Source organism: Tursiops truncatus, chromosome 15 (assembly GCF_011762595.2).
Source record: "Tursiops truncatus isolate mTurTru1 chromosome 15, mTurTru1.mat.Y, whole genome shotgun sequence".
NCBI classification, from domain to species: domain Eukaryota; kingdom Metazoa; phylum Chordata; class Mammalia; order Artiodactyla; family Delphinidae; genus Tursiops; species Tursiops truncatus.
The window spans coordinates 65141810-65155055 of NC_047048.1; the positions used below are offsets into that span (position 1 = coordinate 65141810).

General features: G+C 50.5%; 1 protein-coding gene across 1 annotated transcript in view; it reads right to left on the minus strand.

The window, feature by feature from the left end:
- Nucleotides 1-7889: 7889 nt before the first annotated feature.
- The window catches only part of TGM2 (transglutaminase 2), a 33362-nt gene continuing 28005 nt past the window's right edge, over nt 7890-13246 (minus strand). The window contains exons 11-13 of the mRNA XM_073792990.1: nt 11615-11775; nt 10491-10627; nt 7890-9771 (exon numbers count right to left, since the gene is read on the minus strand). Coding sequence (XP_073649091.1) covers nt 9621-9771; nt 10491-10627; nt 11615-11775 — 449 coding nt within the window. The 3' untranslated portion in view covers nt 7890-9620. The remainder of the gene's footprint in view (nt 9772-10490; nt 10628-11614; nt 11776-13246) is intronic.

Genomic DNA, 13246 nt, shown 5'->3' on the forward strand with positions numbered 1-13246 from the left:
TGCCCAAAATATCCTCCCAGCCACCTCCACCTCCTCCGCCCCTGTCTTGCCTTTGAGGTCCCGCCCAGGAAGAATTCTCTGCCCTTCCTCCCTCACTGGGCATCTCTGCAGCCCCTCCCAAGCCTCCCCTCTGCTACCCTGGCATTATCACTCCCTCCCTGGGGTGGCTGGAGGGAGCTTCCTAAAGCATCAGGGAGATCATATCACCTCCTGCTCACAACCGTCCAGTGGGAACCACTGCATGGTAATACCAAACCCTTCTCTGGTCTCAAGGTCAAGTCAAGGTTTCAAGGGGCTTGAAGCTTATACCATTGGAGAGGGAAGCATTCATTAAAGTACAACATGCATATAGAAAAACATACGTCATAAGCATATGGCTGGATGAATTCCCCCAAATTGAACACACCCATGTAAACCGGCCCCCAGCTCAACAATCAGCCCAGCATCAACACCCCAGATGCCTCCCTGATGCCCCTTTCCAGTTACTAACCATTCCCTAAAGGCAACCACTGTCTGACTTCTCACATCATAGATGAGTTTGCCTGGGGTTGAACTTCACATGAATAAAATCATTCAGTGTACCGTGCATCTGGCATCTTTCCTTAACATGCTTGTGAGATTCAACTAAGTTGTTGCATGTAGGTGTCATTTATTTTTTTCTCATTCTTTCTTGTAGTGTCACTTTGAATGACTATACCAATTTATATATCTGTTCTGCTAGTGTAGGACTTTTAGGCTGTTTTCAGCTTTGGGGTATTATGAAGAAAAAAAAAAAAGACTGCTAGGAACATTCTTGCACATGTCTTTCAGAAAATATATGGGCTCATTTCTGTTGGGTAAACATCCATGAGTGGAATTGCTGCCTCATAAAGATAAATGATTGTACATTTAGAAGATATGGCAAATAGTTTTCCAAACTGGTCATAACTATTTACATTCCCCTCACAGTCACATAGGAAAGTTCTTATTGTTCCATATTTTCACCAACAATTCGATTTTTTTTTTTTCTTTTGCTTTGCATTTTAACCATTCTGGTGAGAAGGCTGTGGTATCACATCATGAATTTAGTTTTAATTTGGGGCGGGGGGACCACCTTTAATAAAAAGAATATAAGATAAAATTACAAATATAAAATTGAGTACAAAAGTGATTATTTATGAAGAATGTGAAAAGAAATCATAATAAATTGCTGGAGAGTTGCTAGTTTCAGATTCCCTTCTTCTGGGCATTTTTCAAGCTATTTCCCAGAAATGCTTACATTGAAATGCTTCCTGATAGCAATCTGGCTCCCCTCCCTGCCTGCAGTACTCCACAGCTGCCTGTGATCTTTGTGTGAACAAGGCCCCACACAAGTGAGGGTCCCAGAACCTAGAGCATCAGCTTTCTGGGAAATGGCCTCTGCCCCCACCTCCCCCACCCCGAACCTGCCCCCAACCCTTCCCTGGGCTGGCTCCTCCTCCCTAGGGTTTCAGCTTCCACATCACCTTCTCAGAAGGCTTTCCCTGACCTCCTTGTCGAAGACCCTCTTGTTTTGTAAGTCCACATCACAAGACAGATGACAACAGAGCAGGAGGTTAGGAGCAGTTGCTGTGAACCCAGCCTGCCTGGTTGGCATCCTAGCTTCCTTGTTTTCTAGCTGTGTGATCTTGGACATGTCACGTAACCCCTCTGGGCCTCAGTTTCCTCGCCCACAGAGTGGAGAGGGTAATACTAGCTCCCGCCTCACAGGGTGTTATGAGGACCCAGCAAGTTCATGCATGTGATGCATTTAAAAGGGTGCGTGGCACCCTTGCTCTTACGATTGTGCTGACGGCCCCATTATCCTGAGCCTTAGTCTTTTTTTCTGACACATCTCACTTCACACTGGTGATCTGCTTGAATACTCTGTAGGACAGGCCTGCCATGGTGACCACTGTATCCCCAGGGCCTAATGCAGCACCTGGTCCACAGCTGGGGCAAAAAAAGATGTTGTTGAATGAATGGATCTCCTCTGTGTACCTCAAATCCATTCCGATGACTCCGAGACAGCCACACCCCGGTCCAGGCCACCTCATCCTTTCCCTTCAGGCAGCAGCCACCTCTGCTGACCCCATAGCTACTACTGGTTAAATACATGAGCCTCAGTCGCTCGCCTTGATCTTGCCTTTCTCATTCACGGCTGGAGTTCCTGTTGGCTTCCATCTCTACAGCCCTTTACAGTTTATAAGGCCTGTTCCCATCATAATCACATCCCTGGGTTGGGTGACAGGGCAGTAATTGGGAGCTCCAGTGCGACAAAGGCCTGGAGAGGGAAAGTGGCTTCCTCAGAGTCACACAGCAAGAGAGAGAGGGGAGATGGGACACAGGCCCAGGACTCCTGGGGAGGGGCTGCCCACACTTGGTCGGAGGCCCTCTCTCATCCCTTCTGGAGAGCACCTCAGGCTGAGCACACAGTAGGCTCTTAGGCTTGTTCAAGACAAGTGGAAAGAGAAAGTCCTTGGGTTCAGCCTTGGATCTGGGACCATGGACCCGCCCCTGCCCCATCTGTGCCTGTTTCCCCATCTGTAAATGGGCTTCACTTACCAAGTGAAGGCGGATCCCTGTCTCACCAGGTCTGGCTGGCATTTCTCCTTGGTCTCTCTGTATGTTTACTCCAGATGACTTTGGAATGAGCTGACGTGGAGTTGGGAACTGACTAAGGGCCTAGAGAGAAACTGGGATTTCCACTGCGCCTCTGGTATCCTTGACATGGAGCAGTGGCTGAAAGCAATGTTTGGAAAAGCATCTCTTCTCCCATTTTTAAAGGCTGTTGAGGAAACGTTGCGCTTGTGACCAGAGTGCAAAGATCTCATGAATGATTAGGGGTTTACTAGCCCTGGGGGACCCCCAGACTCCACAGGCTGGGCCAGGAGCCTATGTGGTCATGGATATGATGCCCACATCAGTGGTGTTTCAGCACTCCTCTGCTGCTACTCTCTCCTCTCCCCTGTGGCAGCAGGGCCAACTAAGGCCCAGAGAAGGGAAGAGTTTTACCCAAGGTCACCAGCACACCCAGGCAGACCTCCTGAATCTGAATCAAGTCAGATTCTGGGGCTCAGCCTTCTCCTTTTTCCCCCTGTTCATTATTTATTTTTAAACAGCTTTATTGAGATATAGTACATATACCTTGCAACTTACCCTTTTAAAGTGTATGATTCAATGGCTTTTAGTATAAAATTGTGCATCTATCATTACGATTAATTTTAGAACATTTTCATTACCCCAGAAAGTAACCCCATGCTTTTTAGCTGTCACCCCCTCCCAGTCCCTCCAGCCCCCCAGCCCCAGACAGTCACTAATCTACTTTGAATCTCCATACATTTGCCTCTTCCGGACATTTCATATAAATGAACTCATACAAATGTGGTCTTTTGTGACGGGCTTCTTTTCACTGATTATAATGTTTTCAAGGTCCATCTATGGTGGAGCATGTATAAGTACATGGTTCCTTTTTCTTGCCAAATAATATTCCATTGTATGGATATGCCACATTTTATTTATCCATTCGTGGATAAATTCATTTATTTATCCATTCATTATCCATTTATTTATCCATTTATCCAAACCAAATGGACATTTGGTTTGTTTCCACTTTTTGGCTATTATCAATAATGCTGCTATGAACATTTACATACAACTTTTTGTGTGGTTATATGTTCTCAGTTCTCTTGGGTTTATACCTAGGAATGGAAGTGCTGGGTCATATGGTAACTATGTTTATGAGCCTTTTAGCTCTGGCTTTCTCAGACCTTGGGGGCTGCTGATGGAAGACTTGTTACTCCCAGTGGCCAGGGTCTGTGGATCAAGTCTCCACCCCACTTTGGACTTAATTTTAGAAACTTCAAGTACTATGTTTTCTGAACTTGACACATTTTCACAGGCTGAATGTACTTGTTTACCTAGCACCCAGATGGAAAAAAATCAAAGCCATCCCAGTGCCCCAAAAGCCCCCTCGTGCTTCTGTCCAGTCTTTCCCCTGCCATGGAAAACACGACCCCAACTTCTAACACCACAGATGAGTTCATGAACTTTGTCCGAGTGGAATTATGTGGATCGTGGTCTTTCATGTCTGCCTCTCTTGCTCAACTTCAGGTTGTTAGAGTTCCTGCGTTCTCAAGGCTGTATGCACCACCTTTTTTGTCATTCCTTCTGCTTTTAATGGAACACTTTGGACTTTGCATCTTGAAACAAGACACAGGACTTCACGGTCTCGTGGGTGTGCGTCTCTGTGTGTGTTCTCAGGCCTGTCCGGGAGGGAAGTGGGGAGGCTGGGAAAGTGTATGTGATGACCTAGTCCTGGCCCCAAGGCACATGTGCCTCTAGGAGGCCCCTACCTGGCCCTCCCACTTAAGCCTCTCCTCTTGGACTCTGTCAAAGTTCTGTTATTCTGGGTTTGACTTGAGACCAAGGGGCGGAGCTGGCAGGCATCCCAGGTAAACAAGAGCAGCTGGAAAGGAGAGGGACTTTTGGGGGTGGAAAGATAGACCGGATCAGACCTCCATTCCACGGGGGCTTTTTTGGAGGCCTGTGTCCCGTGCACCCTAGCACTTGGTGGGAAGGGAGGGTTCCAGTAGAAATCGGGCCTCCTCTAGGCTAGGCCATGCCCTGGGGAAGGCAGGCTGCCTGGGTTCAAGTCTCCCCACTCTGCACCTTACCAGCTGTAAAATAGGGGGGAAAACTGGATAGGATTGTTTCAGAAGTGAAGAACTCAGTGCATATAAATGTTGCTGACCTGGAGGAAAGTTGGCTGTTATGGTTAGAATGTGCCAGGAGCCAGCTGAATATTTTATGGACACTGTTATATTGAACTTACACACCAGTCATGAAAGTAGACACCAAATCATCCCCATTCGACAGATGAGGAAGCAGAGGCACAGAGAGGTTGAGAACCTGCCTGAAGCCACACTGTGAACCCGTGGCAGAGCCAGGATTTGATCCCAGGTCTGTTTGGCTCCAGAATCCAGGCCCCTGCCACCTGGGCTATGAGCCGAGCTTTTGGTGTGGGCCCAGTAGCTCTGAGCTGCCGCGGAGCTGTGCCCAGCACTGTTGTGTAGGGCCCCAGACTCAACCCTTGCCTCTGGTTTGTGCAGAAGGAGCTCAGGCTCTTTCCCCCTGTCTCTAATGGGCCCTCGTGGCCAGCAAAACCTTCCTCCTTCCTGGGTTCCTGGCTAGTGAGCTCTCAGGGGTGGGGCAGGCCTAGGGGGTGGTCAGGAGGCGCCTCCCAATCTGTCCAGCATTGGCAGACCTGGCCGGGGCAGCCCTGTCTCTAGGAGGCGAGGCAGTCAGGCCTGGGAGCTAGAGTCGGCAGTACCGGGTCCACTTGGTGACCCCCTTGTGTGAGGTGTGCCCTGACTCTGCTCCTGGGGTGCTCCAGAGCATGGGCCAGGCACATCAGCAGCTGGTCCTAAGCCAGGCTAACCTGAGTGTTGTAAAGGGCTCTCTACCATATGCCAAGGGGAACAGAGCTTGAAGCAGTCGGCTGCAGTCCAGGAAGGCTTCACAGAGCAGGTCTCCCTGGAGCAGGGTTTTGAAAGCTGAGTTCCTTAGGTGGAGATGATTGGAAGGGTGTTCTTACAAAGGGAGCAGCCATAGGCATCGGCTACTCAACTCCATGCCCCCAAGCCCTTGCCTCGCCATGTCTGTTTTTCAGGGGCTGGAAGCCTGGAAATGATATTTGCCAGAGCCCCTCGCTAGCTATTTCTGGTGAGGATCTGCCAGTGGGGAGAAGGCAGGAGGATGAGAGATGCCAGCCTGCCTCTGGCTCCTACCAGGGCTGACTTCGGCAGGATTTGTAGATTCGGCAGCTCTGTTGGTTCCAGAGCTGGAGTGACAGTGCCTCCAGCAGCTGGGTGGCGGGGACCGGCTCCTGGGCTCCTGCGCATCCTGGGTGGCAGCTGCTTCCCTATTTCCGGGTACCACTCCTTCTCCCTCTGCTCTTCCAGCATCTCAGATGTTTTTGGAGTCAGTTTCCCTTGTAAACTCCCTCTCCACCTGAAATAGCCGAGTGTTTTCTATTTTCTTGCTGGTCACTAATTGATAAAATGCTCAGGCCATCAAGGCCAGACCCAGGTGTAGTTTTTAAGGAACAGAAGGATTTAGCACCCCGAAAATGTGATGTCACACTTTGATTTATTTTTTGCGTGCATGTCAGATGTTTCAACATGGGTTCCCTGAAGGCAGAGACTGTCTTCCATCATCTATTTAATCAACAAACATTGATTAGTGCTTCGTTGGTGGGGAATGAGATGAATGACCAAATCCCCACGCTCCTGGAATCAGTCTAGACTTGGAACCATTCAATTGAAACTGAGTCCCCTGAAACTGAGTTCCCCTGCTGAGTTTATGATTCATCTTTCTCTGTCCAAAACTTTATTCACATTCTTGTCCCACCCCTGTTCCCCTAAGGATTGAAGAGTATCAACGAAAAGAGGGGATTGAAACCAAGCAGGACCTTGTGGGGTCTTCCCAGGTACAAAAGTCCCTCTGTGTCCCCTGTTTCTTGTTTGTAAAAAAAAAAGGCTTTAGTCTCCTAGGCCTTCCCTGAGTTCCAAAGAGCAGATTCAAGCAGTTAATGATGAAGACCATAGAGTCACAGGGCTCCCAGTTCCTCCTGAAAGGATATAGATAACAATCTGATGCATATCTTTGAGTTGCTCTGTAGAAACTAAGAACCCCCGCCCCGCCCAGGTGGAGGATGGCGGCTACATGCTGACCACAAGCACGTACCCCAGACTGGTTGGAACCAGAAGGTTGAGATTCCTGAAACATCACCTGTTACCTCACCACCAGCCAATCAGAAGAAGGTCCACAAGCTGATCACGCATCCTGAGACCATATCCCCTCACACTGTCTTTCCCCTGAAAGCCATCGGGGTGTTCAGGTCTTTTGAGCATGAGCTGCCCATTCTCCTTGCTTGGCGCCCTGCAAATAAAACCTTACTTTGCTGCAAACACCCACTGTCAGAGTTTGGCTTTCTGTGTGGCAGGCATACGAGCCCTTGCTTGGTAACACAATGTAGTAGCCAGTAGCCACCTGCAGCCATGGAGCACTTGACATGCAGCTAGTTCGAATTGAAACAGGCTGTCAGTGTAAAATACACACCACATTAAAAGACTTTGTATGAAAATTAAGAATGTAAAATATCTCACTCATAATTTTTATGTTGATTATGTGTTGCAATACAATATTTCAGACATATTAGTTTAAATTAAATGCATTATTAAAATGTATTTTACCTGTTTCTTTTTCTCTTTTTAATATGGCCACTAGAAAATTTAAATTACATATATGGCTTGCATTTGTGGCTCACGTTATATTTCTACTGGACAGTACTGGTCTTATGGGAGCTGAGTTGAAACACATTGATCCAGCATTTATTAGTGTCTGTTTAAGAGATTCTTGGTCTCTGCCCTTGGGACTTCAGACAGGATGGGGAGCGGGACAGGTATATCAACATGGAACTAAAAGTCACTGTGATAAATGTTTGAGTTGTCCATGTTCCAGGGTTCTGAGAAGAAATCTGGGTAGGCTTCACAGAAGGGATGACTTTAGTGTTAAGCATTACAAGATGAATAGGAGTTCACAAGCTGGGTAAGGAAAAAGAGGGGCACTCCAAGCTAAGAGGTTGACAAGTACACAGGATGTTAGAAGAGATACAGGCAGTTCATTCTGGTCTGAACATGGTTTGTTTGGAGAAGAGGCTGGAGGTGGAGCTGGACAGTTGTAGAGCATTGAATGCCAGTAAAGTTTAGATCTGAGGGCGGCGCTGAGGCTAGGGAAAGGCTCTTAGGCAGGAAGTGGCTGGTCCAGATGTTAAGTGAGCTCACCCACCCACTCTCCTCAAAAGCATGCAGCGAACAGACCAGACCTGGTTTGAATGTGAAAAATAAACTCTTTTATTTCAGTACTTGCTCTTTGTGGCTCAAAAGCACATCTACTGCTTGCTTGGAACCCAGAAGTATTTATAAAACCATAGAGAAATCAAGCAATATGTATACAGAATAGAACATATATATTTCGGCTCAAGTGCTTCTTCCTGTGCAAAGCAGAAAGTTCTAAGTGCATCAGCGTGACTTTCCCCAAATCCCTCTCTGGGATTTGGGGGACTCTGGAGTCTTTGACCCCACTCCAGATACAGAATTCTCCCCACTTCCCTCTTCCAGGCTGAGGGAGGCCCAGTCACATGGAGAGAATGAGTGGTAAAGTCAGAGATGGCAACTTGTGGGGTCCCCGAGCTTAGTCAGGGGCAAAGGCTGTGTTCTAGGGCCCTGGCTCTTCAAAGAGGGGTTGGCTGAGATGCCAGCCTTGTTGGTGAGTGACCAGCACAGGCAACTAAGGCTCCTGTGAAGTCTACACATTGTGGTGGGTGGGGTCATGGGTAGGTCAGGGGCCTCCGGGGCTCTTTTCCCCTAGAACTGGGCTCTGAAGGAAGATGCCTGGGCACAGGTGGGGGACTCAGACAGGGCTGGGGGCAGGAAGGTGGTCATGGTCATGGTCTCATTCTCCAAAACACCCTGGCCTGTGACCTAAGGCTCTGTGAAGCCAGGGAGTAAGACTCAATGTCATTGGCAAGGCTGAGTCATATAAGGCACCAGAAGTGCAGAGCTGAAGGGGCCTTGGAGATGAGCTGGTTCAACCACTCTGTGACCGATGAGCAGACTGAGGCCCACAGAGGGGAAGGCAGTGGCTGGCCAGACTTGGGGCTCAAACCCAGGGCTCTAACCCCTCCAATTTCCTCCCCACCTCCTCATCCGAACTGGATCCTTTTTGATCAGGCCCCAGATGGCCTCTCTGACAATCAGGTCAGGACTGGTGTGGTGAACGGGGCCCTGGACTCAGAAGGCCTGGCTCCATTCCTGCACCTTCATATTAAGCAGCCTTGCAACTATCCAGCGGTGCAGGGCGGGCCACCTCCCTTCTCCAAGCTGCAGTCTCCTCACTGAGAAAGTGGCTCCCACTCTGCAGTTTTCCATGGCAATTAAATAGGTTGGTGGCCGTGTGAGCCCAGGAAGCACTTAGTAGGTGCCTCACAATTGCGGCGTGTGGGGGTACTGTTGGGCCAGGGCTGCTGGGATGTGGGGGGAGCTTGGGTCTGGGCTATTCCTGGGACCCTCTCGATCTGCACCTGCTCAGGCTCTGCCAACAGCCCCTGGGGCCTGGGCACAATCTGGGGAAGGGGTTCAGGACACCCCAGGGAGCTGAGTTCCTTGATCTGGTCACTGGGCACACTGTTTTTCGCCTGCTCCCAGGGAAGGGGCTCTGGAGTTGATCAAACAATATGGCAGGTGGTCAGTGGCTTTCCAAATGGCATCTGGGCTGGGAAGGGAGGCTGGAGTCCCTCCTCCCCGGCCCACCCCCCAGGCCCAGTCAGCCAAGATCAGGGCTCCTACTGTGGAGGCACAAAACATTCCTCACAGGTGAGGAAGGTGGGGAGACAGGCTCAGGGGGACCATATGGGCCGGAAGTACATTTGATTCCAAAGAGGCCCCATAGGCAGCCCACCGTGCCCTGGGGTCTGGGGCCCAATAAGGGGCAAATTTTGCTCATTACCTTGGGATAAAGATTGGGGTCAAGTTGGGGGCCCTCGGCTGGCACGGGGGCCCTTAGGAGGTGTTAACAATGACGTTCCTGAAGCCCTTCACGGCCTTCAGCCTGTCGCTCTCGAAGTTCACCACCAGCTTGTGGCGGCCCGCGTTCAGGGGCAGCAGGTCCACCCTCGCCTTGACTTCCTCCCCCGCCTCCACGGGGTGTGGGCTGGGAGAGAGAGAGAAAGAGGGTGAGATCAGGGCCCTGGCCTGGTCCCCACAATGGGGACAGGCCAGGATGACACGTGACTACTGAGATCTTAGCCTAGAAACTCCATGGATGTATAGCTTTGTGCCGACGGAATACAATGGGTCCCGCTCACCACTCTCCGAAGGCCTGGGCCATCTGCCCTCCTATGTGGAGAGGGGCTGGTGTGTTTGTGTGTGTGTGTGTGTGTGTGTGTACATGGAAGTGGATGGTGTGCTTGGGGGTAAGAGTGCGGATGCTCACGTGACCACATGCATGAAAATGCATTGAGCTGTACATACGTGACTCGTATGCTTTACTCTATATAAATTACAATGAAAAAGTGAAAAACAAGAAGTGTGTATGCTTGTAAGTGTACGTATATATAAATATGTATCCATGAGGGTACACCACACAGGCACGCATGTACACCTGTGTGCATGTGAGGACTCGGGTGTCCCGAGGTGGGTGCTTAGCGAATATGTACCTGTTTAGGTTTGTGAACACATGTGCACAGAACGCAGCTAACGTGTGGGTGTTTGGGCGTAGACACGGGGGAATATTAGGCAGGTGTGTGGGTGGGTGTGTGGAAAGGGAGAAGAGGGGGTTACGGGCCTGGGTTCAGTGCCGGAGGGCGCCCTTCCCCCCGCAGCATCTGCTCTCTGCTCCCAGGCCCCCAAGCTGGAGGGACCAGCACTTACATTTCCACGGTCTTCTGCTCCTTGGTCAGGCCCGCCCCCTCCACGGTGAAGGTGCAGCCTGACAGCGGCACGGTGAGCGGGTTCCACAGGGACACCTCAGCCACCAGCTTGCGATTCTGCTTGGGCTCTCCCAGGATCTAGAGGAGGCATGGGGCAGATGTCAGGGGCAGCACGGAGGGAGAGCAGCCCACAGCCCCTCAAGGGCATGCAGGGTCCCAACTGGGCCATCTCCATCTTTGCTGCAGTTTGGCCCAATGTCTGCCCAGCTCCGCCGCTAACATTCCTCGCCTCATCTGGAAAACACAGATGATGACACCTGCCCAGGCCTCCTTCGTGGAGCTGAAGTGAGGCTCCACGCAACCCACAGGATGTGTAAAATGCCTCCCTCATTCTAGGGTCTAGGGTGGAAAGATCAGAGTCTTTGGAGCCAGGCTGATCTCTGACCCTTTCTCACTGTGTGACCTTGGCAGAGTTACTACCCTCTCTGAGCCTTGGTTTCTTCATAGAACAGAAATGCCTGACTGCAGGGTTCTCATGAGGATTAACTGAGCTAATATGTGCAAGCTCCTAGCAGACTGTCTGGCACACAGTGCTCACTCCCTCCTGCTCTGCTCTTTACCATTTATTTGTAACTGCAGCATTTGGGGATCTGGGGCTGTGACTCCTCCAGGTGAATCACTATGATGACCATGAAGTTGGTGATAAGAATAGTCAGTTTTTACTGAGCCCTCATAACGTGCTGGATGTGGTTCTATGTGCTTCCTGTAGACTCACATTTAATCTTTACAACACCCATTGTATAGATGAATAAATGGACTCCAGCGTCTGTGCCCTTAACAACACATCCCTTCCTGCCCCACCAGGGCCCCAGGACCTGGGAATCTAGCATTAGTAGTTTAGCTTTTAAGGGTCCACGAGTCTGAGATCCCTAAGTGCCATGATCCTACTACTCTGGGATTTTAGGATTCATTCCTAGAGGCTGTGAGTCCCAAATTCTGCTTCATGATGCTTTTCTTTGATAAACCTAGGATCTGAGGAACCTGGGGCATCGGAGACCTTGAGGTTGCAGGGAGGGAGGTGCATGCACGTGTGGGGACCTGTCCAGGGACCCAGCCAGCCCTTACCCGGATCTTGATTTCTGGATTCTCCAGATAGATGTCCCTCTCAGCCAGCAGGTAGCTGTTGGCAGCTGGCTCGACGAACAGGCCCCGCACCTTGATGAGGTTCGACTCGGTCAGGTAGTCACAATACCTTTCGTAGAGGATTCGAAGGGGAATGCTCTTCTCTGCAGGAGGGGAGAGGGGAGAGCACTCATGACATCTGAATCGTGGCCCCCACCTCTCCTATGGCATCTCCACAAGGCACAGAGAGGGCAAGGAATGAACTCGAGGTCACACAGCTGGTGAATGGAGGGGCATGTCCCAGCACTTTCCCTCACCTGCCCTGGCTCCAAGGCTCCCAGGGAGGAAGTGGGGAGGAGAGGCTTGGGCATTAATCCTGCCTCTGCCCTTCGCTGACTGGGGATGCTGGGCAAGTCACTCCACCTCTCAGGACCTCATTTCCCCCCATGAGGTCGGTAGAACTGTACCCATTTACAGATGAAGAGACACTTCTGCCAGTAAGTGTTCAGATCAGGAGAGCTGGCCCTGCTTGGCCACTGTCTGACTGTGTGAGCCTGGGAAGATGACCTCCCCTCTCTGTTCCCTCTCTGTTCCCTGGGACATCTGGCACCCGCTGGGCAGAGCTAAGACCAGAGGTCATTTCAGAGCAAAAGCCACACAAGTGATAGGGGTGAGAAAAAAGCCGGCAGGGCCAACCCCTCCCGCTGCAGAGAAGCAAAGTGTGGATTGCAGCCCCATTTCTCTGACAAGAACACTGAAGCCTTAGGGCACCAGGGGTCAGCTTACAGGAGGCAAGAAGGAGCAGTGAAACGGGCACAGGACTGATTCTCCACAGACCCTGCTTGTTCACTCGGTCGCAGGGAACCTTGGGAAAAATCCCTTCTGCTCCTCGGGCTTCCCCCCATCAAACAACAATGTTGGAGGGATGGTCTTGGGGCTCCATGGAGCCCAGCCAACCTCTCCTCACTATCCCAGTGCCATGATGGGAGATGCTGTTTCTTCTTTTTCTGCCATCTGTCCCCTCCATCCCTGCACTAGACCAGCGTTTCCCAAACTCCAGCCATTCATGTGATTTTTCACATGTCTGAGTAACTCCTCAGTAAATAATTTTTCTTTCAGTCCCCTCACTTTACACTTTTTAACCTTTTTTGCTTAGGGAACCTTTTCATCATTATTTGCAGAAAACCTGTCTCATTTACCATAAGTAGAAGGAAGCTGGTAAAAACAAACACCAGCAAACAAAGTCATGTTTATTCAATTCGGGCCGATATTCTCATCTGCTGAGGGCTCTGAGTTTGAGACCTGAGCTTACTGTTAAAGAGGGAGGTTAGCAAGGGTCTGGGGTGCCCGGGCCAGTAAGCACCCGTTGGGAGGTCATCTCTAGGGCCGTGAAGGCCCGAACAGATGGTCACCTTCTCTCTGCATGAGTCAAGGTCCAGGTCCTGGCTGGGCACATTGGTGTTCCCCGTCCCACTCTCTGGAAAATGTGTGCCCAGCCCTCTAGTCACTCATTCCTGGGGTGGATCTGCCCCAACCTCTGCTCAGATGGCGTGGGGGGAAAAAAAAACCAAAGCTTCTGCGAAAAAGGAGTGAAAATTCCTGGGTCAGGACCTGGTGGAGCAGAGTAGAAACTCT